At 40.7% G+C, this 27,902-nt stretch overlaps 1 protein-coding gene across 5 annotated transcripts in view; it reads left to right on the forward strand.

Moving 5' to 3' along the window:
* ARHGEF4 (Rho guanine nucleotide exchange factor 4) overlaps window positions 1-27,902 on the forward strand; it is a 518,865-nt gene that overhangs the window by 71,633 nt on the left and 419,330 nt on the right. For 3 of the 5 annotated variants that reach the window (XM_016433561.2, XM_056793687.1, XM_016433562.2), the window contains exon 3: window positions 19,999-20,073. The exons of the other annotated variants lie outside the window; for them this stretch is intronic. In XM_016433561.2, coding sequence (XP_016289047.2) covers window positions 19,999-20,073 — 75 coding nt within the window. The remainder of the gene's footprint in view (window positions 1-19,998; window positions 20,074-27,902) is intronic. 5 annotated transcript variants of the gene reach the window in all.

Consider the following 27,902-nt stretch of genomic DNA (forward strand, 5'->3'; position numbering starts at 1 on the left):
ATTTTAAAGGCTTTTGAAATCTAAACAGAAGCATTTATACAGGATGTCCCTTATTCATGAACCTGATTTCCCAGAGAGAATACCTGTATGTTCTGTTGAGTCAATCAATTGGTCACAAAACCCATATTGCTATGTTCATAATCTTGGAGTCATCTTTGATTTCTTTGGTTTCTTTCATTACTTAAACTGAAGTCAGTTACCAAGTTCTGTTGATTCTAACTATCATATATCTCTCATCTCTCTCCTCTCCACTCAAATGGCCATCCCATCACTTTTAAAAAATATATAACTTTGACTGTGGAAACTCCCTTCACCAAGGCAAAGCAGCAACTGAAAAGTATAGATTTATCTGGAGCCTTAGGAGTTGTGGCCTGCTCATTTTCACAAACTAGCAGTGTTAGAGAAAGGAATAGCACCTAGGAATTCCTGACTTTAAGATTAAATCGCTTATCCACTAAACTACTGGACACCCTCTCTTTCCAAGATCATTTTTCATTTTTCATTCCATTTCCTCACTCCACATTTGCTCCAGCTATCCCCTTTGCTTAAAGTGTACGCGCTCCTCATGCCCTTTGCCTCTCAGAACCTTTATCCCCTTTAAAGCTCAGCTCAAGTTCTTGGTGAAACCCTCCTTGATCATTCCAGTTGTTAAGACTCACCTTTCTCAAAAGACCTTTCTAATTATTTGTGTACCTTCTATGTCTCCCTTCACTCCCTCCCCCAAGAATGTAAGTTCCTTAAGGTCAAAGATTGTTTTGATTTTGTCTTTGTATCTCTAGCACCTAGCGAGTTGCTTTACACACACTAGACAAGATAAATGTTTGTTGAATTGAGAATATCAGTGCTTGAGGATCAACATGAGCCGGTCCTATGATGAGCCCTTTCCCCCAGTATTCTTTCCAATGCCCCCTTTTCTCCTTTTATTCTTCTCTCAGCTAGATGATGACCTCGAATCTCCATGTTCCTGGGAGAGATCCTAGAATCCCCACTCTCCTCTGACTCTCAATCCCACTCCGTACTCCCCAGCAGTTTTAGACTGAGATCTTCCAGCCCCAACTCCAAACCCATAGTCCAGTGGGGAGACAAGATTAATATATATATTTTAAAAAGCCAAACAAGGAAGCATCTAGTAAATACCAAATGAGTAGAATAGAAAATATAGGTCATTGAAGGAAGTCAGAGAAGTTAGAGATCTCTACATGCTAGAGAAATCAAAGAAGGCTTCATAGGGGCAGTGAGAGTTGAAGGATGAATAGGATATAGATAAAGAGAAAGAAAAAATTATTGGGGGGCAAGGACCAGTGTGGGAAACCAAGCCCTTATAACTACATAATACATGAACAAAATTTAGGGGGCAAAAATGTAGCAGGAATGATTGAGAGACAGTGAGGACAGATATCCAAACAACAATAACAACAAAATAAGGGATGGGATAGAGGATCACATGGGGAGAAACGAAAGGGAGAGATAGAATGGGATAAACTATCTCAGTAAGAGGCACACAAGAAGCAAAGAGGAGATTGAGGGGGGAAAGAAGGTTCTGCTTGAACCGTATTCTTATTGGAAATAGCTCAAAGTGGGAATAACATCTATACTCAGTCAGCTATAGAAACCTACCTTATCCTATAGAGAAGTAGGAGTATATGGGAAGGAGAAAAAGAAGGGTGAATTGGGGGAGGTGGTCATGGAAAACAGAACATCAGGGAAAGGCTAAAAGGAGAGAGAAGAAGAATGGACAGGGAGAAAATAAGATGGAGGGAAACATACAATTAGTAATCATAACTGAATGTGAATGGAATGAATCCCCCCAAAAGGGGGACAGTGAGGAAAAAGCTGAGCTGGAGAAGAAGGTGCATGTAGGCTAAAAGAGAGAGAGAAGGCTGGTCAAGTAATTTGGGGCCAGTTTGCTGGGAATCTATTGAATTCTTTCTCTAGGGCTTCAAGCATGCTTCCCCAACTTGCCTCAGCAATTTCCCTAAACTCCTTCAGTTTACCATCATCCTACCTTCCTAGCTGTTCCCCATATCACCAGCCTAAGAATATATTGGTGTCATTTGGTTACAGAAACATTTCCCATTCCTATGCCTACATTCTAAATTCTGTCCTAATTTCCAATCTGGCATCTCCAACTGCCTATTGGACATCCTTTGCTTTATGTCCTATAGACATCTTTTTTTAAAACCTTATCTTCTATCTTGAAATCAGTACTGTTTATTGACTTTAAGGCAGAAGAATGGTAAGGGCTAGGCAATGGGGGTTAAGTGACTTGTCCAGGGTCACACAGCTAGGAAGTGTTTAAGTCCAGATTTGAACCTAGGATCTCATGTCTCTAGGCCTGGCTCTCAATTCACTTCCCCCCAGCCTATAAATATCTTAAACTCAACATGTTTAAAATAGAAATCTTTATCTTCTCCTTCCCAGTAGCCTTTCCTCTTCCTAACTTTCTTATTATACTCAAGGGCACCCTCCAAATCACCTAGATTCTCAACATAGGTGTCATCCTTGAAACCCCACTCATTCTCTCTCCCACATCTAATCAGTCACCATGTCTTGTCAATTCACCTTTGTGGCATGCATGTCTCATGCTCCCCTTCTTGCCTCACTGGCACATCCACCACCTGGGTACAGGCTTTTTTATATCACCTCACATTTGAACTGTTGCAACAGCCTCTCCCAGGTCCAGTCCATCTTCCATTCAGCTGTCAAATTAATGGCTAATGTCATTCCCTCTCTTTAATAAGCCTCTGTGGTTTCCTATTGCCTTGGCGAACAAATATAAAATCCTTTTTTTGACTTTTAAATTCCTTTGTAACCTGGCCTTGTCCTACCTTTCCAGTTTTCTTATATCTTACCTCACCAGTCCCTCCAACCAATGTACTCTGAAATACAATGACCCTGACCTCCTGGCTGCTGTTTTTTGAACAAGATACTCCCATCTCCACTCTCTAAGCTTTTTTTACTGGCTGATCTCCATGTCTGAAATAGTCTCCTTCCTCAACTCTGCCTCCTGGCTCCTGGCTTGCAGCTAGTTGTACCTTCTACAAGAACCCTTTGCCAATGCACCTCAATCTTCATGCTTTTCCTCTGAGACCACAGTGTATCTTTTTTTTTAATATCTCGTTTGTTCAGAGTTGTCTGCATGTTATCCCCTTCCTCTGTTAGACTGTGAACTTGAGAAAGGGGATTCTTTTTTCCCTTTTAAAAAAATGTCCTCTAGTATTAAATAAATGTTAGTTGACCGACTATTTGACTCTGGAAACAACTGGAACCACTGGAGTTTATTGACTAGGGGATAGCATGGTTAGACCTATGCTTTAGGAAGTTCACTGGCAACCAAATGGAGAAGATACCAGAGTGGGGAGAGGCTTGAGGGAAAGTGAGCTTTCACAATATTCCAGACACGAGGTGATAAAGACTTGCACTAGAGTGGTACTAGAGTGTGAGAGAGGAGGGAAGAAGGCATGTGGAAGAGCTATTAGGAAGGTAGAAATGACAGTTCCTGGGGCAGCTAACTGGCACAGTAGATAGAGCATCAGGCCTGGAGTTAGATCAAAGCTGGGTTCAAATCTGGCTTCACATACTTCCTAGATGTGTGATCCTGGGCAAGTCATTTGGCCTCATTTGCCTAACCCTTTCTCCTCTGTTTTAGAGTTGTTATTAAGACAAAAGTAAGAATATTAAAAAAAAAAGGAAGGATAGTTCTTAGCAAGTGATTGGATATATGGGTAGAGCAACAAAGTGGGAAGTGAAGGATGACACCTAGGTTCTAAGTCTGGGAATCAAGAGGCATGGCTTATCTCTTGGATTTTGGCATTTTACCAGTTATGTGCCATTGGGTTAGTCACCCCATTTCTCTCAGCCTCAGCTTCATTTTTCTTTCTTTCCTTAAAAAAAACAAACCCTTCCCTTCCATTATAGAATCAATACTGTGCATTAGTTCCAAGGCAGAAGAGCAGTAAGGGCTAGGCAGTGGGGGTTAAGATTTGAAGCCACCTCTGGATCTGGCTTTCTATCACTTACGCCACCTAACTGTCCCCTATAGCTTCTTCATTTGAAGGGCTGTGCTAGATGCACTCTAAAATTCCTACCAGCTCTACTGTTTTATTAATCTATGATAAGGGAGTGAGGAGAGTGAGACCTGGACTGAGACCTGTGGTGTTGGGCAGCCTTCCCTAGTGGGCAGCAGCATGAGGGCATTGAGTATCAGAGGGATGGGGAAGCAGGCAAGGAAAAGAGAGAGGGTGCTCAAGAGGTTCCTCTGGAATCTCCAATAATGCCTCTAACAGTTTTCGCTGTTGACTAAACCATTTGGGGAACTCTGAGCCCAGGGGAGTTGAGCAAACATAATCTGCAGGTGCATAGGTCAGTCCCTCCCACAGTTCCCTGCTTTGCCAAAACCAGCACTAAGCCAGATATATGCCAGATTGTCAAAAGTGCATTGTTTGGCAATCACGAATGGAGAGAAATGAAGGAGGTGGAGAAATCCACAGCCAACACAGGAGAGGACACTTGACAAATTTAATTTAATTTTTCCAGTGAACAAAAGTTAAGTTTCTCTCCCTCTCACTTCTTTCCATTGTGGGAAGGAAGATATTTTGGAACAAATCCTCATAGCCAAATAAAACATGAGAAGACATGTCAGGACAACTCTGGGTTGGAGGCATACACATATACTGGAAAATAGGCATGCCCCTCTATCACAACCACTACTGGAAAAGCAAAGGAACAAACCAACAAATAAAAAATAAAAACACACCCAACAGAACATCCAAACCCATTAAAACATAAACTGGGTGAGGGTGGGAGCTAGATGGTTCAGTGGATAGAGCTTGTGAGTCCTGGAGTCAGGAAGATGGGTTCAAATCTAATCTCAGACACTTCCTACTTGTGTGATCTTGGGCAAGTCACTTAACCCCATTTGCCTCACTCTTTCCTTTTTATCTTGAGACTGTTACTGAGATAGAAAGTAAAGATTTAAAAAAACAAGAACATGACCTAGGTGCTGATTTTGCTCATCACAAATGTATTCTTCATTGTAAAAAAAAAAAAGATCCCTTTCAGGGCTTCCTCAAATACTGAGCTCTTCTTTTGTATTAAGTATTGGTTTTTCAGATTATTCTAAAAAGCTGATGAGAGGAAGGCAGAAGAAATCTTAGAAATTAAAGGGCTAGATGCTCACTGAGAAGTCACCTTGAAAAAAATAAATCTCAAAATGAGAGTTATTGGTGAACTGAAAACCACTTGACAAGGACGGGCACCCATCTTTTCAAGAACTCAGAAATGGCATAAAGTGGGAGTGTTTCTATATACTTATTAAATATGAAGCTTGACAACATGAATGAATCTAGAATAAGAACACTGTAAGGAAGTCTATACAATTGGAGGTAATTGCTCCATGCACATGTTCAGTTGTGTCTGACTCTTTATGACTCCATTCAGGATTTTCTTAGCAAAGATATTGGAATAGTTTGCCATTTCTTTCTCCAGCTCATTTTACAGATGAGGAAACTGAGGTAAACAGTGACTTGTTCAGGGTCACATAGCTAATCAATATCTGAGGCTGGATCTGAACTCACAAAGATGCCTGACACTGTCCACTGAGCCACCTAGCACCATCTCTATGACTTTTATGATGTTTATAGCCTTCACTAACTGCACTGAATTATGTTCTGTCTTACATTGTTCTCTGACCTTTTATGTGTACTAATCTAATTTCTTAATCAGTAGAGAACTGGCATGATATAACATCAACATCGCAGCCTTAAGCGAAACACGCTTACCAGAAGAGGGATCACTCAGCGAACCTACCACTGGATACACCTTCTTATGGAAAGGTAGAGCCTCAAATGAAGACAGAATCCACGGTGTTGGTCTGGCCGTCAAGACCAGTTTGCTCAAACAGCTGCCAGACTTGCCTGTGGGCATCAGCGAGAGGCTCATGAAGATCCGTTTGCCTCCCAGCAAAGACCGGTATGCCACAATCATCAGCGCATATGCCCCAACACTGACCAGCACAGAGGAGACCATCGAGCAGTTCTACTCTGACCTGAGTGCCGTCCTGCACTCAGTGCCCATGAATGACAAGCTAATACTACTGGGAGACTTCAAAGCCCGCGTTGGCCAGGACGATGAAAGATGGAAAGGAGTGCTCAGCAAACACGGAGTGGGCAAAATGAACAACACCGGCCTACTGCTACTCAACAAATGCTCAGAGTTCACACTCACCATCACGAACACTGTGTTCAGAATGGCGAACAAATATAAAACAACGTGGATGCACCCACGATCAAAACAGTGGCATCTCATTGACTACATCATTGTACGCCGGCGAGACATCCAGGATGTAAAGATCACCAGAGCCATGAGAGGAGCTGAATGCTGGACAGACCACAGATTGGTTAGAGTGACTCTTCAAATGCGTATTGCGCCTCGCCATCCAAAATGCACCCAGACAGTTCGCGCATTTTACAACGTGAGTCGTCTTAGAGATCCATCTTATTTGCAAACATTCCAGCCCTGCCTGGACAACAAGCTGTCTGCCAAGGGACCACTCACTGGAAGCTCAACCGAGAAATGGAACCAGTTCAGAGACGCAGTGAAGAAAACATCAAAGGCAGTCCTAGGCCCAAAACAATGCAACCACCAGGACTGGTTCGACGAGAACAACACTGCTATTGAAGACCTATTGAGCAAGAAGAACAAAGCCTTTATGGAGTGGCAAAATAACCCAAACTCTGCTCCTAAAAAGGACAGATTCAAGTCTCTCCAAGCCATGGCGCGGCATGAGATTGGGAAGATGCAAGACCGATGGTGGGAAAAAAAGGCAGAAGAAATCCAGCGGTTTGCTGATATGAAAAACTACAAACAATTTTTCAGTGCCCTCAAGACTGTCTATGGGCCATCAAAACCCACCACCACTCCCTTGCTATCCTCTGACGGTGACACTCTCGTAAAAGATAAAAAAGGCATCAGCAACAGGTGGAAAGAACACTTCAGTCAGCTTCTCAACCAATCCTCTTCAGTCGACCAAAGCGCCCTTGACCAGATCCCCCAAAACTGCTCCATTGAACAACTTGATGTCCCTCCTTCAATAGAGGAAGTCCAAAAAGCCATTCAACAAATGAGTGCAGGCAAGGCACCCGGTAAAGACAGGATCCCAACCGAGGTGTACAAGGCCTTAAATGGAAAGGCGCTCCAGGCATTCCACATAGTACTGACCAGCATATGGGAAGAGGAAGACATGCCCCCAGAACTCAGAGATGCCTCCATCGTAGCCCTATACAAGAACAAAGGCTCACAAGCAGCCTGTGACAACTACAGAGGCATCTCACTACTCTCCACTGCCGGAAAGATCCTCGCCCATGTTATACTCAACAGACTCCTGTCATCTGTTTCAGAGCAGAACCTGCCTGAATCACAGTGTGGCTTCCAACCAGATTGCAGCACCATCGACATGGTCTTCATGGTGAGGCAAATGCAGGAAAAATGCCTTGAGCAGAACCTGAGTCTCTACATTGTCTTCATAGACCTGACAAAGGCGTTCGACACAGTGAACAGGGACGCATTGTGGGTGATCCTCAGCAAGCTCGGTTGCCCAGCAAAATTTGTCAAACTGATCCAGCTCCTTCATGTTGACATGACAGGGGAAGTCCTATCTGGTGGAGAGACTCCCGATCACTTCAACATCTCCAATGGCGTGAAACAAGGCTGTGTCCTCGCTCCAGTACTATTCAACCTATACTTCACCCAAGTATTACAATATGCTGTGATGGATCTAGACCAGGGCCTCTATATCAAATACTGACTGGATGGTTCACTATTCGACCTTCGCCGCCTGACTGCAAAAACAAAGACAACAGAGAGACTCATTCTGGAAGCTCTCTTCGCAGATGACTGTGCTCTCATGGCCCACCAAGAAAATCATCTCCAAACCATTGTGGACAGGTTCTCCACCACAACAAAACTGTTTGGCCTGACTATCAGCCTCAGCAAAACAGAGGGGCTGTTCCAACCTGCACCAGGGAGGCCAACGAACCAGCTGTGCATTACAATCGACAGCACGCAGCTTTCTAACGTCAACACTTTCAAGTACCTGGGCAGCACCATCGCCAACGACGGGTCCCTAGACCACGAGATCAATGCCAGGATCCAAAAGGCCAGCCAGGCACTTGGGCGGCTGTGCTCCAAATTCCTCCAACACAGCGGTGTAAGCACTGCGACGAAGCTCAAAGTGTACAACGCAGTGGTCCTCAGCTCGCTCTTGTATGGTTGTGAGACATGGGCACTGTACCGGAAGCACATGAAACAGCTGGAGCAATTCCACCAACGCTCCCTCCGGTCAATCATGAGGATCCGATGGCAGGACCGAATCACCAACCAGGAAGTCCTCGACAGAGCCAAGTCCACCAGCATCGAAGTCCTGGTCCTCAAAGCCCAGCTACGATGGTCTGGACACGTCATCCGCATGGACCCACAGCGAATACCAAGACAGGTATTCTATGGTGAACTGTCAGCTGGACTCAGGAAACAAGGCCGACCAAAGAAAAGATTCAAGGATCAGCTAAAGTCCAACATGAAGTGGGCTGGCATTACACCAAAGCAACTAGAACTTGCTGCCTCTGACAAGCAGCTGGCGAACCCACATTCACCAGGCCGCCGCCACCTTTGAAGATGAGCGACGTCGACGTCTTGCCGCTGCGTGTGAACGCCGACACCAGGCCACAACCGCACCTCCCGTAACAACTGGCGTCCCAGGCCCCATGTGCCACAAACTCTGCGCCTCAGACTCCAAAGCCACGTGAGGATACACCGGAGATGAAACTGCACAAAGACAATAGTCATTCTCAATCACTGAGAGACTACCACTACTAATCTAATTTCTTTAACTAGCTTGATAGTTCTTCTGAGATAGGGATGGTTACTTTTATTTTGGGGGGCAAGGAAGTCTAGTGGAAGGAATGCTAGCCTTGAGCTCAGATCTGAGTTTGAGACCTACCTCACACTTAATAGCTGTTTGACTGTGAGAAAGACACTCCTGAGTCTTAGTTTTAATTTTGTTAAACACTATAATTAACACTTACTCTATCTTACAAAGTTGCTGTGAGGAAATTTCTTTATAAACTTTAAGGCTTCTTTCTATAAAATGAGTCCTTGTAATAGCTTAATAATTTTAGTTAATTAAAGGAAGGTTAAATTGGCATTCCTAATTTTTCTGAATCTACATGCTGACAAAGCTTGAAAAGACAAAGTTAAGGTTGAAGAATATCGACACCACTTGTTAGAAGGTTCTCTGCCCCAGTCAAGGTTATTAATATCAATTTAACTCTAATTGATCATCTAAGAACTTGAAAAAACAATGACATTGTTTTCTTATTAACCTTCCTCTGGGGAAAAACTAAAGAAAGAGTTTGTTCAGCATCAGTGGTCTGAGGTTTGGTGGCACCAGCTCATTCCATTTCATTAATGATAATAATTATAAACATTTATATGGGTCTTTAAAGGAAGTTGCAAGAGAGGTGGATTTTGGCTTGACATAAGTGGAAAGCTTCCCAACAATTAGAACATTCTGAAAGTGGAATGGGATGCTATGGGTGGGGATATCTTTAAGCAAGGGTGTGCTGTAGCCATCTCAAACTGGCTGCCAAAGATCTGATCGTTAAATTTTTCAGTGTGGACCTTGGGAACCAGTAAATGCTACATATCAGGGCTTGATTTACTGTTTCATTGATTGTCAGGACTTAAAAATGATTATAGAGAAAATGTTAATGCCGAAAATTAAACTTAAAAATATGTCCTGCTACTTTTTTAGTCTTCCTTCGTTCCTTCGTTCCTTCGTTCCTTCGTTCCTTCGTTCCTTCGTTCCTTCGTTCCTTCCTTCCTTCCTTCCTTCCTTCCTTCCTTCCTTCCTTCCTTCCTTTCCCCTTACCAGGGTGGTAAGGGCTAGGCAATAGGGATTAAGTGACTTGCCCAGGGTCACACAGCTAGGACCTGTCTGAGGCCAGACTTGAACCCAATTTAGTCTATTTTTTTATTTTTGGAGAACTTGTTGCTAAACATTAATTAGCACTACAGTGAGGCTTTAAGTACAGGCTGGATTACAACTTTTCAGGAATGTTGTAGATAGGATCTTGGTCAAGCTTGAACTACATGTTGTCCAAGCTCTATTCCACTTCAGTTCCTGAGTCAGCTTGGAATCACAAAGAGCAAGATTTGTCTAAGATAAGACACTTAACCTCTATATACCTGGGGGTGCTCTAGCATTTAATCTGTGATTGGAAGAGGCCAAGAAAGGTCTTATATACTTTCCTATCCTGAGGCAGACAGGGTTCTACAATGGTTAGAGCACTGAAATGGTATCAAATTCAAATAGAAATAGAGACCATGAGATGGCACATAAGAATCTCTGTTGACTTAGACAACCACATAACCATATTATCTATGCTTAATTGCATTTTTATTTATTTTGTTAAAAATTTCCCAATTTCATTTTAATCAAGTTTAGGCTACCTCAATGTGCTTCAGGGCACATATGACTGTTGGTCAGGCCTGTTTGATATTTCTGGAGCACTAGACTAGGAATGAGGAAGACCTAAGTTAAAATTCATCCTCAGATATTTACTAGCTGTGTAGCTTTGGCCAACTAATTTAATTACTGCCTGCCTCAGTTTCCTCTTCAGTAAACTAGAGATATTAATAGCATCTATCTCTCTGGGTTGTTGTGAGGCTCTAACTAGGTAGCTGTACAACCCTTGGCAAACTCTAAAATCCTTATATAAGTTCTTGCTTATACGATGATGATAACATCATAGATTCTTCCATATTTCTTCCTTTTATCAACATCAGTCGAAGGTCAAGATGCTAAGTAGTTACAAATATTATCACTTCCCCTAAGTCTAAAGTTTTATAAGGAACAGAACTGGAAAGTTTTTGAGCTCTTTCAGACTTTCAAATGAAGATTGTTTTGTTTGTTTTCAGATAAACTTCCATAAAGTCAGATGTTTTGTAGATAGTAAATTTTGCTTATGAAAGGGATAAGCAACTTTACCTGTCATGCTTTCTGAAATCCAGGAAAAAGCTGTTTGGGTTGTTATTGTTCTGGTTTCACATGATGCAAAAAACAACTAAGTGTGTCACGCTGGATATATCACTGAGCCTCTGAACCTCAGTTTCCTTATTTGTAAATGCAGACAGAATTGTAGTGGAGAAATTTTTGTAAACCTTAAATATTCCATCAGGTGAACTGCTGTTTTTATTCTACAGCTTCCCATTGTACTCAGAGTAGCATGCAATTGACCTAATTTTAAAGTGTTGACAGTTTTACCAGGTTTCACTCACCAGGCTCCATTCTCCCACGATCTCTGTGTCTTGTCTATTTGTCAGCCCAGCCCAAAGACAGAGAACACAAAATCCCTTTTCAGGCCTCCTTCATCCTATCTGGGAATCTTGTGAACTGCTTAGACAGAACAATGTCCTGTTTAATTCAATTCAACAAAGATTTGGTAAGGGTTCAGAGAGAGGCATCCTGATGTGGTGGAAAGGGTGCTGGAATTTGAGTCAGAGGACTTTGGTTTGAATCCCAGCTCTGTCACCAGAAGAAGATGCTTCATTATTCAGCCTCAGTTTTCACTTGTGAAAAATGAAATTGGAATAGGAGCAGAAGTTGGACTAGATGGTCTCCAGGAAAGATCCCTTCAGCCTCTAAACCTTTGAGGCCTTTTGTTTAAGAGCAAGTATGCCTAGAGGTAGTTTCCCTGAATATTCCTATGGAAGAGTTGACCAAAGTCCCTTCCTTGTTTCCCATATTCAAGATTTGTCTAACTTGAGGGCAACCAAGTAACTCTGGGAACAACCCTTGGGAGGGGGACTCCCCTACTTCAGATAGATCTGCCTGACTTCCCTATAAGGACCCTCTTCACCCCATTAAGAGTGTTAGTGATGGCTGCCTAGGCTCTTTTTTAAAAATGCAAAGGCCCTTGGGAGGGAGAGCACATTTCAATGAAAACACCTTCTGGTAAAGGAATTTATCCTGTCCCTTTGCTTTCAGATAGGTGGGTCTCAGTGGAGAGCAGGTACTGGAGGAAGAGTAAATAAAGAGCATAGAAAAGGAGGTTGAAAGTACCAATGACAGACTGCCAAGTCATGGTTTTGCCAAGGGCATATGATAAAATACTAGGGTTGGAAGGAACCAAAGGAGGTCATTTTATCTAAGACCATTTCGAGGCAGATTTAGTTATGATTTACATTCATATAATGGCTTTACAGTTTACAAAGTACTTTCTTCAAGACAACAATCCTGTGAGATGGTAACAAAAGTCAGTATAGTATAGTGTATAGCAGGTAGGACTTAAAAATCAGAAAGACCTGGCTTTGAATCCTGCTGAAAACACTTAGTTGTAACACTGCAAGTTTCTGAACATCTGAATATTAGTTTCCTCCTCTCTAAAATGAGGCTAATGTTAGCATCCAACTCACCTGGTTGTTGTCAGGAATAAATAAATAAAATAATGTGTGGTAAGTGCTTTTCCATCCTTTAAGTGCTATGTAAATGACAGTTATCATAACAAAAGTCTCATCACATTTTATGATGTTGACATCCATCAAGATGGGATGGTGGATCCAAAGTTCTTTAATTAGTAAGTGGTGGAACTAGGTCTCATGCCCCTCTCCATCATACTCCTTCTCCTGTTACAGCTTCTCTCAAACTTCCAAGGCAGGATACCTTGAATGTGGTGCCTACACTTATGGCTTTTCAGAATGACTAATTGACTTTGGAAGTCAGATGGAGGTGCCCATGAGAACAGGCGGTGTAGCTGGAAAGAAGGGGTCTTAGTTACAAGTTCCAGACAATAGGCTATGTATTCTTCACTAGTAGCTGTGGAAACATATCTGGCAAATGTAATGTAGGTGGAAGCGCTCACCCAGGAGTCAACAGACTCTGATTATGGTCCTGACTATATCTGTGATTCTTTGTATCACCTTCAGCAAATCTCTTGACTTCTCCGAATCTCATCTCTAAAATGAGAATAATTCTTGCCCCACTTATATCCCAGGGTTGTTTTTTTTTTTGGGGGGGGGGTGTGAAAATTCCAGGAAGGGGAAGAACATTTGTAATTTTAACAGGATAGATAATTCCCCTACCAGTGTAAATGGGGTAGGTAAGGCAACATGCATTTCTTTAGCATATCCAATGTTCCAGGCAGAGTGCTAAGTGCTGGAGATACAAATAGGAGTAAAAAGGAAGATAATCTTTGCCTTGGAGAATCTTACATTCTAATGGGGGAAGACAATACAAAAAAAGAAGTTTAAAAGGGAGGGAAAGGAAGGGACAAGGGACCCACGCATGGGCTGGCTGTCAAAATCTGGAAGACTATAAACAGTGCTTAGAAATAAATGGTGACTGGTCTAGATACTTCTCCAAAATGGAGGTCTTGGGATGAACTCAGCAGTGGGAGAAGGGGGCCAGCATGGCAGAAGGATGTTTCAGGGTAAATGACCTTAAGTACTGAAAGAAGTTTCAGAGTAAAATGGCAGCTGAGATGTGGTAGCCAAGTCTGGAAAGCCAGAAAAACAGGGAGGAGAATGATATGGGTACCTTTTCTACAACTTATAGTCTTAGAGAACTATCTGGGGTTACTTGGTTACTTGAGTAGTTCAATGAGTTGCCCAGGATGGTATAGTTGATGTGTGTCAGAAGCAGAATTTCTGACTGGGATGTGGTTATCATAGAAATGAAATCAATTTTTAATAGATAAAAGTGCCTCACAAATGAAAAGCATTATTATTGTTATTGTTATTTTAAAATAATTATTATTGTTTTATGAATTTTTAAATTATTTTTGTTAATATTTTTTGGTATGAACTTATGATTTCATCTATGTGGGGAAACTCCCTTTATTCATATAGCTGGACATTAATTACTTGTTATCTTTTAAAAAAACAACTCTATCTTCTGTCTTAGAATTGATACTAAATATGGATTCTAAGACAGAAGAGCAGTAAGGGCTAGGAAATGAGGTTAAATGACTTGCCTAGGGTCACACAGCTAGGAAGTAACTGAGACCAAATTTGAACTCAGGCCTTCCTGACTCCAGGTCTGGCTCTCTATCCACTGTGCTACCTAGCTGCCCCTAAAATCATTATCTTAAGGAGTTGCCCAGGTCTTCAGCAAGGTCAGATGAGTTGCCTATGGTCTATCAGAGATAAGAACTGAAGCAGATCTTCCTGATCCCAAGACTGGCCCCCTATTTACTAGGTTCTACTATTTCTGTTATCACTGAGCATTATTGTATGCAACCACCTCTCAAGGTAAAGGATAGAAGCAAATTCCACTCTCCATCTGTTTCTCTCTGAAAAGTGTTATCAACAAAGAACGGAAACTTGAATGGACACCCCTTTCCTAATTGGTCTAGACTCTAGGGTGAGTCATCCCATGAGGAAAACGAAATAATTTGACATTCTAGAAAATGTCGAATGGATTCTGTATGGACCAAATAGGAAGGAATTTGAAGATGCGTATGTGTGTCCATCTGTCTTCCAGCCCATTTATATTATGATTGGAAAAAAAAATGAAAAGAAAAACCAATTTCAACTGCAAATGACAAATGGAAAAATGGTTCCATTTAATTAGCACCAAGCAAGAAGTTTGAAGCAGAGATTAATAATTATTTATTTTTTGGGAGCTCTGGCTTGCTGCTTCATGTCTGCTTCCCAGCTTGTAACAATTAATGATAGTTAATATGTGATTTGTTAGTTCTGGAGAAATCTCAATATAATATACAATTACCACTGACAGTCTAATACTTAATGTTGGAGAATTCAGCTGAACTGATGGCACTGGGGCCACAGCTGGAGATTTAGGGTATGTCTTTCTGCATTTACTGTTATAATTAGAGCAATCTGAGAAGCACTATGGTATTATTTGCACATGAAAAGCTAATAAAGGGGAAACAAGATTTAAATATTTCCCTTTTTCTATACATAGTTTTTGGTCTCCCCCTCCCCTTTTCTCCTTAAAATAAAATATGGAGACAAGCTATTCCTCCTAGTATCCAGCAGGTTACTACTGTTGAAGAGTTAGCTGAAGCCACATTGGTTAAGATTTAAAGATACAAGGGACCTTTTTACCTCTGACTCTTTAGTTTACTCATCTGTAAAATGGGGATAAAATAGCACCTATTTCACAGCTTTGTTGTGATGATCAAATGAGAAAATATTTATAAAGGGCTTAGTCTGGTATGTAGTAGAAATTTAATACATGCTAGTTCCTGTTCCCTTCCCTTCCCCACTTCCATGATTCTTGTGTGACTTTGTCCATCTGTTTGGGTCTCAGTTTCCTCATTTGTAAAGTTATGAAGTTGGGTAAGATGATCTCTATGGTCCCTTCCAGCTCTAGATTCTATGATTCTATGATTGCCTTGAGTGGTTAAAAAAACTGCCTCTGAAGGTCCTTCCAAAAAAGAATCTTACAAATAGACTTTTCTACTTTTTGGTATCCACACTGAATTGATTCTATCTCCATTAGATTTCTTTCTTCTGCCCAGCTCTTTCCATATAACTGCCAATCTAGCCCAGACCTTCAACATTATTTTCCTGGACTGTTGTAAAAGCTTCATAACTGGGTATTCAGTCTCTCCTTTCACCAATCTTTCACATCATATGTAAGATCATGTCATCCAGGCTTTACATAACCAAAGAGAAAAAGCAATGAAATTTCACTCATAAAGACTTCCCTAAATATAGAGTATTACCCACGTGGTAGCCTTGTTTCTCTAAATAAAGGAACATTCTGAGATTCATAGCATCAAGCAATCTTCCTCTCCACTGAGCCCACCTCTAATAGAATTAGTTAATCATCCATACTTATTGAACTACCCTGGCCCTGAGGTCCCTCTACAAGGAGAAATACATTCAAAATTGATAAAGTTGATCTCTTTCCTTTGGTTTACCTAGTCTGCACATCTTACTAGATCAGTAAAGAATGAGGTCCAAGTTTATTTCTATATCAGTAGTTTTCCATGACATTTCTATGTCATGGATCACTTAAAACATACATAATGATCCCTGCAGACTACATATTGACTTGGAAAACCACATATTAAAGATTATTTATGTTCTATTGTATTATTTATTTCTGCCAAGAAAACCCCAAATGGGGTCATGAAGAGTCAGACAGGACTAAAAAAACCTTTGAACAGCAACAATGATGCTTTAGGAAAACCATTTTGGCAGCTGTGTGGAAGAAGAATTGGAGATGGGAGAGATGGGAAGTGAGGTATCAATTTGAAGACTATTTCAAGAAATTAGAAGAGAATTCCTGAGGGCCCGAACCAGGATAGTGGTAGTTTGATTAAAGAGATTGTGATTATGTGAGAGGTTGTAGAGAGATAAATGACAAGATTTAGAAGTGTTAATTTTATTATGGTTGGACTTAATATTAAATTGGTGGTTGCCAGGGATTTAATTTCTAAATCCCAAAATGAATTACTCAAGTAAATGGAATTTATGGTAGTTTAATTTTTATAATAGAGGGAAGATATTAAGGAAGAGAGAGAAAAGAGAGAGAGAGAGAGAGAGAGAGAGAGAGAGAGAGAGAGAGAGAGAGAGAGAGAGAGAGAGAGAGAGAGAGAGAGAGAGAGAGAGAGAGAGAGAGAGAGAGAGATCTTTGGCTTCCTCTGAACCAGTTAGAAATTCTAAGGCATCAGTCAGGGGAAAGGAGTCTCAAGATGATGGCCCTTTCTTGGAGGTTCATACCTCCAGAAAGGGCAAGGAAGGAAGTCAGCCTTTACACTCACCACAGTGACCATTCTTAAAGGAAAGCAGTCTGAGGTCTCCTACAAGAGCTCCTCCAGGGGTCCAGTTCCATAGCCAACTGTCTTTGCTCCAAGTCCAAGTGTCTGTCTTCCCTCCAGCTCTGAGTGACTGTCTTCAGTCCAAGTCCAGGTGACTGTCTTCCAGTCCAACACCGAGTGACTGTTCTTCACTCCAAGCCTGAGTGATTGTCCTTGTGTGTCTCTGTTTCCACTATTTAAAGAACTTTTCCTCTTGTGTCACCTCCCCTAAATTTTATATCTACCAATCACAGCCAACGCTACTCTCCAGGACTGCCAACTCTTTCACACATGGGTCACAGACCTCTCACTTAGTGTATGAAATGAGTGATCATACCTTTTGTGGTTAGTTCACACATTTTTGTAGTTAGTTCATACTTTTTTGTGGTTAAAATGGGTAGATCTACTTTAAATACTGGGTTTACACTTTGGGGATTAAAATCTAAAAATAGACAGGGAATTACAATTTAATCTTCACAATAAAGGAAGAGCTAAGTACCTTCATTGTTATAATCAGGGAAGAGCCAAATCCAATCTTCACAGAAGCCAGTTCTTTAGGTGGAGAGAGGAAGAGTGAAGAATCAAGGACAACACTGGAAGGGTGGTTAGTGTCCTCCACAGTAATAGGAAAGTTCAGAATAAGGTTAGCTTTTAGGAGAATTGTAATGTATGAGATCTAAAATGCATATCACACCTTGTTTCACTGTCTTTAAATCCTGAGGCCACTAGTGATCCTGAGAGTGGAAGGAATAGGACATTTTCCCTGCATAGCTATTGAAGATTCTTAGATATAACCATCCTGAGAGGTCAAAGCCCTGCATCCTGAGAGGGCAGTAATAGGAGGGATTGTAAAGGGAGGAAGCATTGAATAATATTGAATGAAGAAAGTCCTGTAGTTGTGTGGGATATAAGTCCATAATTAGCTCTTGCTGGGAAGGTTAGATGTGACCCATCTTTCCTACCCCACCATTGGTTGATCCCACTCTTTTTGGGGTCATTCCATAGCCTCCTTAAAGTCATGCCATAGGCCTCTGGGGGTCTATAATTCCCATGTTGGCTAATGCCTTAGAGAACAGGAAACCCTATAGCACCTAGTTCCCTGATGAAGCCTTGCAACTGCACTGACTTCCCATTAACTTCTCTGTTCAATTTCAGAGGTCTGGTTCTTTGCCTGTTTGTCTCTGCTTTCCCTATTAAAAGTTGAAGTGAAGGCCATCCCTTGGTGTTTAATAGAATGTCATTTTATTGGGGTATGGCTGATGTGCATGCTATAGCTTTTTGGAGCCATAGGAGACAGCTTGGTGCTATTCTTCCATGAACATGCTACACATGCTACACACCCTGGTAAACCATCTGGGCTCCCAGGCTAAACCAGGTTGGGAGTAACTGACAGGCCTCAAGCCCATTGGTGAGGTAGGATATTGTCTACTCCAGGCTTGTGAAGACTTCCCCTAGTAAGAGGGTTAGATGAAAACAATTTATTCCAAAGACCATGAAGGCAGTGGAAATGGGCACTGTGGAGTGCTTGGAGCTTGATTGGACATTGAAGACACCACGGTCATCCACTGCACAAGCCATCACCAATTCTTCTGAGGTTTGTCTTGCTATTGGACTGCGATGATTCTGGAGGAGAGAGTGAAGTTGAAGACTTTGTGCAACTCTGCCTCACTTCAATCCAATTTACACGTGGGACATCACCCCAATGATGTCTTTTTAGTCTTTTTCAAGTATGAAAGACTACCAATATGATAAGAGAACTGGAGGAGAGCCATTGGGTAGACCATTTGAAAAGGCTTTATGGGTGAAAATGGGCATGGACAAGTGCATGGATAAGAAGGCATGGCTGGATTTCATTCTGAAAGGTCAATGGAGTGCTCACAACAGTGAGATAATAAATCTACCCAAATACTGATGCATCAAAGCATGATATAGGCTTTTTCTTCCTCATACTGCCTACTACATCATACTGCCTACTACAGTGAAACTTTAAACAAGAATACTTGTTCAAAGTAAAATAAGTAAGTCTTAAGCATAATAAGTGTTATCAAGTACAAATGCAATTTGATGTTTACATGGGGGCTATCTTAGCCATTCGTAGTCCCCTGTCATGTGCATCTCCAGAGACAAACTTTTTAAAATATTAAGTCCTCAGTCACCTACAAAATTGTTCAGAATCCTTGACCAGGCATTCAGCACTCCCATAGCTTGGCTCAAACCTACCTTATCACACTACTTTCCCTGAAATAGTCTACACTTGCCAAGTTAGACTACTTATAGTTTCCTGGATACATCCACGATTCAGGAAAACCCCACAGAAGAAGGAGATGGTGGATGGGACTAAACTTAGACATATACAGAAGTGCTCTTCTACCCTTCTTCTCCACTACCCAAACTCCTTTGCTGCCAAATTCCTTCTCCACTCACCTTTTATTATATAACCAGAGATAAATCTAAAAATGCTTATATGCCCTTAACAATTTTGATTGTAACTATATTCCATCATCAATACAGATCAAACCCACGCATGGCCTCACATTGACTCAACTCCTGGCCCAGGTTGAGCTGATGGCTGAGGCTAGATCTTAGCTATTATTTTAATAGATTCCAGCTGTCCAGCTAACCAATAGGCAGCGAAGCCTTGGAATGCAGAGTAATTACACTACAAGAAGCTCCGGAAAAAATTTTCCCAATCCTTATGCCTCAGTCGAGACCCACCCAATGGCCCCACAGGCCAGGTCTGCACGAGAATTCCCGCAAATAGCAAGTAATAGCCATCCTTCCCCCTTGCATTTCATTTCATATTTTCCAAAGTACTTTCACAACCATTTATCACAACATCCCAGTGAGAAAGGCAGAGGAGGGATTATTGTCCCCATTTTTATAGATGAAGAAACTAAAACCAGGAGAGGTTCAATCTTTGAGCCAAGGTCATTTGGCTAGTTAGTAGAGGAACCAGAACTAGAGTTTAGGACTCCTAATTCTCATGGAACAGCTTTTTCCATTTTTTAAATATGTGAATGCATATATGTATTTTATTTTTTAAAAAATTCAATTTTTCTAATTACATGTAATAAGAATTTTCCTATATTCTTTCCATTTTTAATAGATACTTTTATGTTAGCACTTAATAGCAACTCATGTGTCCCATCTAGCTCTCTGCTATTATTCTCAGATCTGTTTATCCTGCCTCAACCTTTCTCCCGAACCCAGTGTAACATCTCCAACTGACTGTATGGCATCTCAAACTGTAAGTCCAGTAGACATTTGATAGTCAACATGTATGAAACCCAACTTGATATTTTTTACCCCAAACCCTCCCAACCTTCTAATTTCCCTATTACTATAGCAGACAACCACCCTCTCAATCCCTCAAGCTTACAACTAGAAGTTATCCTTGATTTCTCATGATCTCTCACCATACCCTCTCATCCAATCTGTTGTCAAGGCTATTATCTATTGAATATACTTCCTTTTTTTTCTGACCTACCATCATTCTGATTCTGGCTTCCATCACCTCATGCTATTGATGGGTCTGCCTGCCTCTAGACTCTCCCCACTCCAAGCTATCCTCCATTCGGTCACCAAAATATTTTTCCTAAAAAAAAAAGAGGTTTGACCATTTTATGCCTTCTACTCAATAAACTCCATTGGCTCACTATGACCTCCAGAATAAAATATAAAATCCTCTGTTTGGCACTCAAAGCCCTTTATAAACTAGCCCCTCTTACCTTTCCAGGCTTCTCATACCTCACTTTCTAACACATACTCTTTGATCCAATGACACTGACCTCCTGTCTATTCTATGAACAAGATTCTTCATCTTTTGACTTCAAATATTTTCTCTGGCTCTCACCCATGTCTGGAATACTCTCCCTTTTCTACTCTATTGATTCCTTTAAATTCCCTGGATTCCTTTAAATCTCAACTAACTAGACATTAAAGGAGATTGTTTTCATTTTAATCTTTGTATCTTTTTTTTTTTTGAAAATGTTATTTAGTCAATTTAGAACATTATTCCTTGGTTACAAGAATCATATTCTTTCCCTCCCTTTCCTCCCCCCACCCCTTCCCATAGCCCAAGAGCAATTCCATTGAATTTTACATGTGTCCTTGATCAGAACCTATTTCCATGTTCTTGACATTTGGACTAGGGTGATCATTTAGAGTCTACATCCCCAATCATATCCCCTTGACCCATGTATTCAAGCAGTTGTTTTTCTTCTGTGTTTCTGCTCCCACAGCTTTTCCTCTGGATGTGGATAGCATTCTTTCTCACTAATCCCTCTTACTTGTTCAGGATCACTGCATTGCCACTAATGGAGAAGTTCATTACATTTCATTGTACCACAGTATATCAATCTCTGAGTATAATGTTCTCCTGGTTCTGTTTCTATAAAAGGAGATTTTAAAAAATCCCAACTAAAATCCTATCTTTTATTGGATGCCTTTCTCAGTTCCTCTTAATTATAATGCCTTCCCTCTATTAATTATTTCTTATATATATTTCCTATATATACATACACATATATATATTCCTATAACTATTTCCCATGTATATATACACATATATTTTTCTGTAAATATTTCCTTACTCTCCACATACATATATACACACATGTTATTATATGTATATAATACATATAATGTAATGCATGTAATAATAATACATATATTCCTATAAATATTTCCTAGATATATATGTATATTCCTATTTATTCTGTATATTGATTGTTCATATTTGTTTACTTGTTGTCTTCTCTACTAGACCCCAAACTTTTGAGGACAGGGACGGTCTTTTGTCTCTTTTTGTATCTCCACTGCTAAGCACAAAGCCTGATACATAGAAGATGCTTAATAAATATTTATTAGTTGACTAGTAGTATCTTTCATATTCTGTAGTTTATTTATTTCTCAATAATCCTGTGAGGTAGCTTACTATTATTGAAAAAGCACTGGATATGGTGTCAGAAAAGCTGGACTTGAATTTGACTCTTCTACTTCTTGTCTATGTAATTCCAGGTATATCACTTATGTCCCCTGTAAGTACAGGGGTTGGATTGAATGATTGACTCTAATGTTCCTTCTAGCACTACTAAATCCTAGAGAAGGGGTGATAATCATAACAAAAATCTTGTCTCAACTCTTTGAGAACAAAGTCATTTTTATTCCCTTGTGAATGATTATTAACATAGAGATGGTGTCAGGAGACTTCTGGAGACTCCCCAAATTCTCTTTGCTCAGTCTAGTTGGCTTTAAGGCAAGTCCTGTAAGTAGATTTGGGAGAAATTAGTTCTACTGAGCATTAGTTTAAGTGAAATACTATATAATGCAAGATTAGGTCTCCAGGGAGTTTATAATATAGTTGGAAGGATGCTTCAATTCAGTAAGCATAGGCACTATAATAGGTACTAAAGATTCAAAGACAAAATGATAAATCAGTTCCTACCCTCAAGGAGGTGACATTCTATTGGAAAGGTAATTAAGTTATGGAACTAACAGAATGTACAATAATCTTTCAGTTGACAGGCATTTACTAAGTGCTTGCTATGATACTGTGCACTAGTTTATTTTTTTCAGTTGTGTATACTCTTTGTGACCCCATTTGGGTTTTTTTGGTGAAGACACTGGGGGGGGGAGGTTCAATTTCCTTCTCCAACTCATTTTGCAGTTGAGGAAACTGAGGCAAACAGGGTCACACAGCTGGTAAGTGCCTGAGACTGTATCTAAATTTGGGGGAATGAGTTTTCCTGACACTGACTAGCACTCTATCTACTGTTACCTAAATGGACCAACAGGCACTAGAGTAAGGATTAAGTGAGAAAATATTTGTAAAGCACTTTGCACAGTACCTGGTACATAGTAGGTATTAATAGCTTATTCCCTTCCTTTCCCTCTGCCAAAACAGAAGAGAATCAAGCTCTAAATTTTGTGGGACTGATGAGTGCCACAAAATATCCCAAAAGGAGATACTCCTTTTTTTTTTTAAGGGGAGTAAAGTGAGGGAGTCATAGTATCAGAACATACTGGAGGAAAGAGGTGGCTAAATGGCTCAGCTGATTGAGAGTCAGGCCTACAGACAGAAGGTCCTGAATTCAAATTTGACCTCAGACCCTTCTTAGCTGTAAGGTCCTGGGTAAATCACAGCCCCCACTGCCTCGTCCTTACCACTCTTCTACCTTGGAACCAATATGCAGTACTGATGCTAAAAGGGAAGGGTTAAAAACACGAGCAGCTTCCTGGAGGAAGATGAGCAGGATTTGTCTTGCTTCTCACCTTTTCCCTCTAACTAGTCTTTTATGTGTGCTGGCTCTGTTCCACTTGCCACCTGCTATTCTGGAATCTCCCTGCCACCATCAGTGCTACTCTCTCAGGAATCTGAGAATATACAAACATAGGAATCTCCCTATGAGTTCAGACCCCAAAGTTTTCCTAGTTTGAGTTTCTGGTACAGTTTGGAGGGACTATCTGTGTGAAGTTGGGTAAGTTGTTTTCCTTTTCTAGGTCCTCTTTCACTCACCTGCCAAATCAGACTGTTTGCTTAGATGGTTCCTTTCTGTCCCAAGTCCTATGATGTGTCATCCTATGGTTTTAACTCGTGATCCCAAACTGAGCCACCTGATGGGTTGATATAGGAGCATACACATCATATTTATATTAGCACAGGGCTTTTCCTGATGCATTTCTTAGATGAGGACACTTTCTGAAATTAGGGACAGTCTTTTCTCTCCTTTGCATTCCCCTACAAGACTTAATATAGTATATCTAGGGTTTGTCACATCAGAGGTGCTCAGTAAACTCTTATTGGCTTTCCAGTTTCTCTTCCCTGGCTCTGCATGCCTGTCACCCTATTGTGCCCCCACTGGGATTAGACCTAGATGTCAGAGGCTGAAAAGGGGACGTCATGGTCTAGACCAGTGGTGAAACTCAAGTAGAAATGAGCATCACTAAACCATCCATAAGAATCCTTACTAGTTGCAGATTGGCTTTTAAAAAACCCATATCTTAACACTGTCTATATTCTATTGGATTTTTATTTGTTTTGGTAAATATTTACCAGTTACATTAGGGACTATCATGGTCAGTGTGTTCGATACCCCCAGTCTAAACAGTTATATTTTTAAGGCTTACACTGGTTCTATCCCCGCAATTACAAAGAAATAGCACATAGTTCCTTTAGATCTCCTCCCTCCCTCTCTAGAACAGTATTTATTAAGGAAAAGACTATTGAGAAAAAGGAGGAAATGTCTGATGATCAAATGTGTGCTGTACATAGAGTTGAGACTTTAGACACACTGTCAGTCTTGTATAGGCATCATCATTGTCATCATAACAATGACTCACATTGCTATGCCTCTGACAGATTTAAATAGAGCTTTTCTTATAACTCTCTGAGGTAGTTTTAATACTTATGCCTTTAAAATGATCATCATAGCTGTTTCATAAATGAGGAAATTGAGACTTACTGAGATTAAGTGACTTAAACATGACCACAGTAGCTATTATATGGGGAAAGGAATTTGAACCTAGGTCTCCTGACTCATATTATAATAATATTAACAACAAAAACTAACATTTTCATGCTACTTTTAAGATTTATAAAGCACTTTACATATATTATTTCATTTGATCCTCACCAATAACCCTTGTAGCTAAGTGCTGTTATTATCTCCATTTTACATGGGAGGAAAATGAGACTGATCAAGGTTAAGTGAATTGCCCAGGTCACAGTTAGAAAGTGTCTTATGCAGGATTTGAACTCAGCTCTGCCTGACTCCAAGTTTACCCTTTCTTTGGGGGGGGGGCTAGTTTTCCAGGTAAAAAGGAAATGGAAATGGCTCAGACCCACATAGAACAACTGTGATTTGATGCCTGCTTCCATGGGAGAATTGGGCAGAAAGGTGATTGCTGGCCAGAGATCCACTGAGAACTCTGTTCCAAGGAAAACTAATCCTTTCTGAAAGTTGGAAAGGAGCTAGGTTATTCACTCTCCAGCGTTTGATCCAGGAAGAGCTTGGCAGCCCGCTAAAGTCAATAGGTCCACCAATATAGACAAGTGGGAGGCAGAAACTGTGTGCATGCCTCACATGATCTATGGGCTTGCAACCTGAAGCTCACTGGTCTGGGTTCCAGGCCAGAAATTCATTCCAAGTCCAGCAGATGAGCATTTCAAGAAGTTAGCTCCCAGGCGGGTTGGGAAGAAAATCCAAGAGTTGCAGCATGGAGAGAGAGCCTTGAGCTGGTATTCAAAGGTATTCTTGGCCCTGGAACTGCCTTACCTTGTGACCTTGGACTTGACTTCTCTGAGGTTCACTGGCATCTGTCAAAAGGGCAAGACCTGATTTCTCTCTTTACATGGCTAGCTTATTTCTAGACTTAAATGAGATAATAGATGTGAAGGTGCTTTGGAAAATTAAAAGCCCAAAGAAGGATCAATTACAAGTTCTGAATTTTTGGTCTCCCTTTTCACTATTAAAAAGTATTGTGGATTGGAGAGATAGGAGAGAATTTCTGGAACTCAAGTTAAAAATTTTTAAATTAAAAATTAAATGAAAACATCTTTAATGTTAAAAATTGATTTTACATGTAATTGGAAAAAACAAAAATATTTTTAAAATACTATTGAGGGTCCCTGATTGAAAGGGCTTTTGTTTATATGAATGATAGCTTTATATATTCATTCTGTTAGAATTAAAGTATCTTTATTATTATTATCTATATTATCTATATTAATATAGAATTAAAGTATCTTAATATTATTATGAAAATAGTTTTGACCCCATGAACTCCCTAGAAAGGGTTTGGAATCCCTAGAACATACTTTGAGAATTACTGGTATAAACTATTCCCTCACCCCCAACATTCTCCTTTAATTCAGTTGCTTATTTGTCCTTAGGTACACTTGGGAAGGAGGGAGGTGGTGTTTATCTTTCTTTCTCCCACTAATGCTTTACTCCCTTCCTCACTTCCATCTGTCTTTGTGGAAGGAGATGCAGATCCCTGTGCCCTGGGAAGAGCCAAGCAAAGGGCAAGAAGGGATAAGAAAACCTCTTCCCTAAAACTGGAGAAGCTTTCCCTGCTAGTTGTGGCTGAAATTGCTGGAGTCCACAATGGAACTCAATAGGTCAGGGGACTATAGAGGGACATCCTTTAGTTGAATATTAAACAAAAATGAATTATTATCTCTAAGAGAGCTTTGAGGAATTGTTCGGACATTTTGTCAGAGAAAACACACATACCTCATATCTATTATTTATGTAGGACTTATTAATAAATCACTTTCAATGACCAGTTATATTAGTAGACATTTGGATAGGACTTCAAGGTCTGCAAAGTACTATATCTCATTTTTGCTCACAACTATATGATGGAGGAACCATTATTATGAAGAAACTGAGGCTGAGGAAGGTTAAATCACTCATCCATGGTGTCACAGCTAGCAAGTATTTAATGGAAGATTTGAAGTGAAGCCTTCTTGACTCCATATCTTATCCTCTAACCAAAGACCACCCAGAGACTAGGGCAGAAGAAGAGCGAAAGTGGAGTCAAGGAGACCTCAATTCAAATCCCATCTCCAGTACTTACAAGGCATATGCCCATAGGCAAATTACTTAATCACTCCATACCTCAGTTTCCTCATCCACAAAGTGGGGATAATGACACCTCTGGTACCCTCCCAGGGTTGTTGTGAGGCTCAAATGAGATGATATTTACCAAGTGTCTTGTAAACCTTGAAGCAATATGTAAATACCAGCTATCATTAGTACATGTCCATTGCCTGGTCCCTAGTAATCCTGAAGACCAAGTCAATTGATTTTATTATTGTTCCCCTCTTAGAATATCTTTATGTTTGGACACTATTTGGGCCATTCCAATTTCCTTGTTTCTTGCCCCTGTGGACATTCAGCTGGTCTTCCTACTTATGCCACTGGGAAGGACGTAAGTGCTCTGCTTAAGGATTTAAGCTGGTGGTGCCTTGGACTGTCTCCCCTGGGCCCTGGCTTGGGCCAGGAGATATTTATGTTGGTTGCTCAGCTACCAGGGACTGTCTGAATGGTTTTCAGGTGAAAACATGAAGTGAAGTGAAGGGATTTCAGGTTGAGGGAAGCATGTGCCTGGGTCCCCAGAGGGAAAGCTACCCAGCACCACTTCTGAGGGTCATTCAGCCAAACCAGATATTATGGAAATCAGGATCACCCTTTTGGTCTCAAGTTCCTTTGTGGGCTGTTTTTTTTTTTTCTTTTTCAGTTCAAAATAAGACTGGATTATGACTCAGCCCAGACTTAAAACCACTGGAATGTGATCAGAGTAAGGAGGTTACTTATTTAAAGACTAGAAGGAATCTGGCAGGACACAGGGAGAAGTTGGCAAGGTTAGGCAGGGTGAATATAGCTCCTGGTACCGCAGCAAGAGTAAGGGATTGCCAAAAAGAACTCTGTTCAAATCTCTATTTGGTCTCTGATTTCCTGTGTGGCCTTGGGCAAGTCATTTAACTTCTGGAATCTTCAGTTTTCTAGAAAATGGAGAATTTGGATTCTAAATGATCATTACAGTTCTTTCCAGTTCTAAAACTATTCTCTTTAGAACCCACCTGAGAGAATGGTCCTGATTCTAATATCTATGGCAGATTTGGGGAGCAGGAAGGAAGAAAGGCTAGCATCCTAGCCATTAAAGTTGTTTCTTCAGACACCCTGCCCCATGTGGTCTTTCCCCTAGAATCTGGGGGTTTCAAGTACTGGCCTTTGGAACACAAGTCCGATCACTTTAACTTGCCCTAGCACTCCCAGGAGAGCACTGGTAAAATGTTTTAACCATTGACTCTCTGGAGGGAAGAGATGTATGCAGACACATTTTTAAGTTTAATCTATATTATTAGCATTTTCTCCACTCTTTTGCAGTGGTTGCTGATTTCCAAGGCATAAATGCTCACTGAAAATTAAACAATCTGGTCTCTGGAGCCTGAATGGGCTGACACACCCCTGCCCATATTTCTTGTACCCTTCCTTCAGAGTAACAACCTAAACAGAAACTTGCCCTCAGGCTAGCCACAAGCCTAGTGCCTAGTGATGTGAGTCAAGT

Source organism: Monodelphis domestica, chromosome 4, assembly GCF_027887165.1.
Source record: "Monodelphis domestica isolate mMonDom1 chromosome 4, mMonDom1.pri, whole genome shotgun sequence".
Lineage (NCBI taxonomy): Eukaryota > Metazoa > Chordata > Mammalia > Didelphimorphia > Didelphidae > Monodelphis > Monodelphis domestica.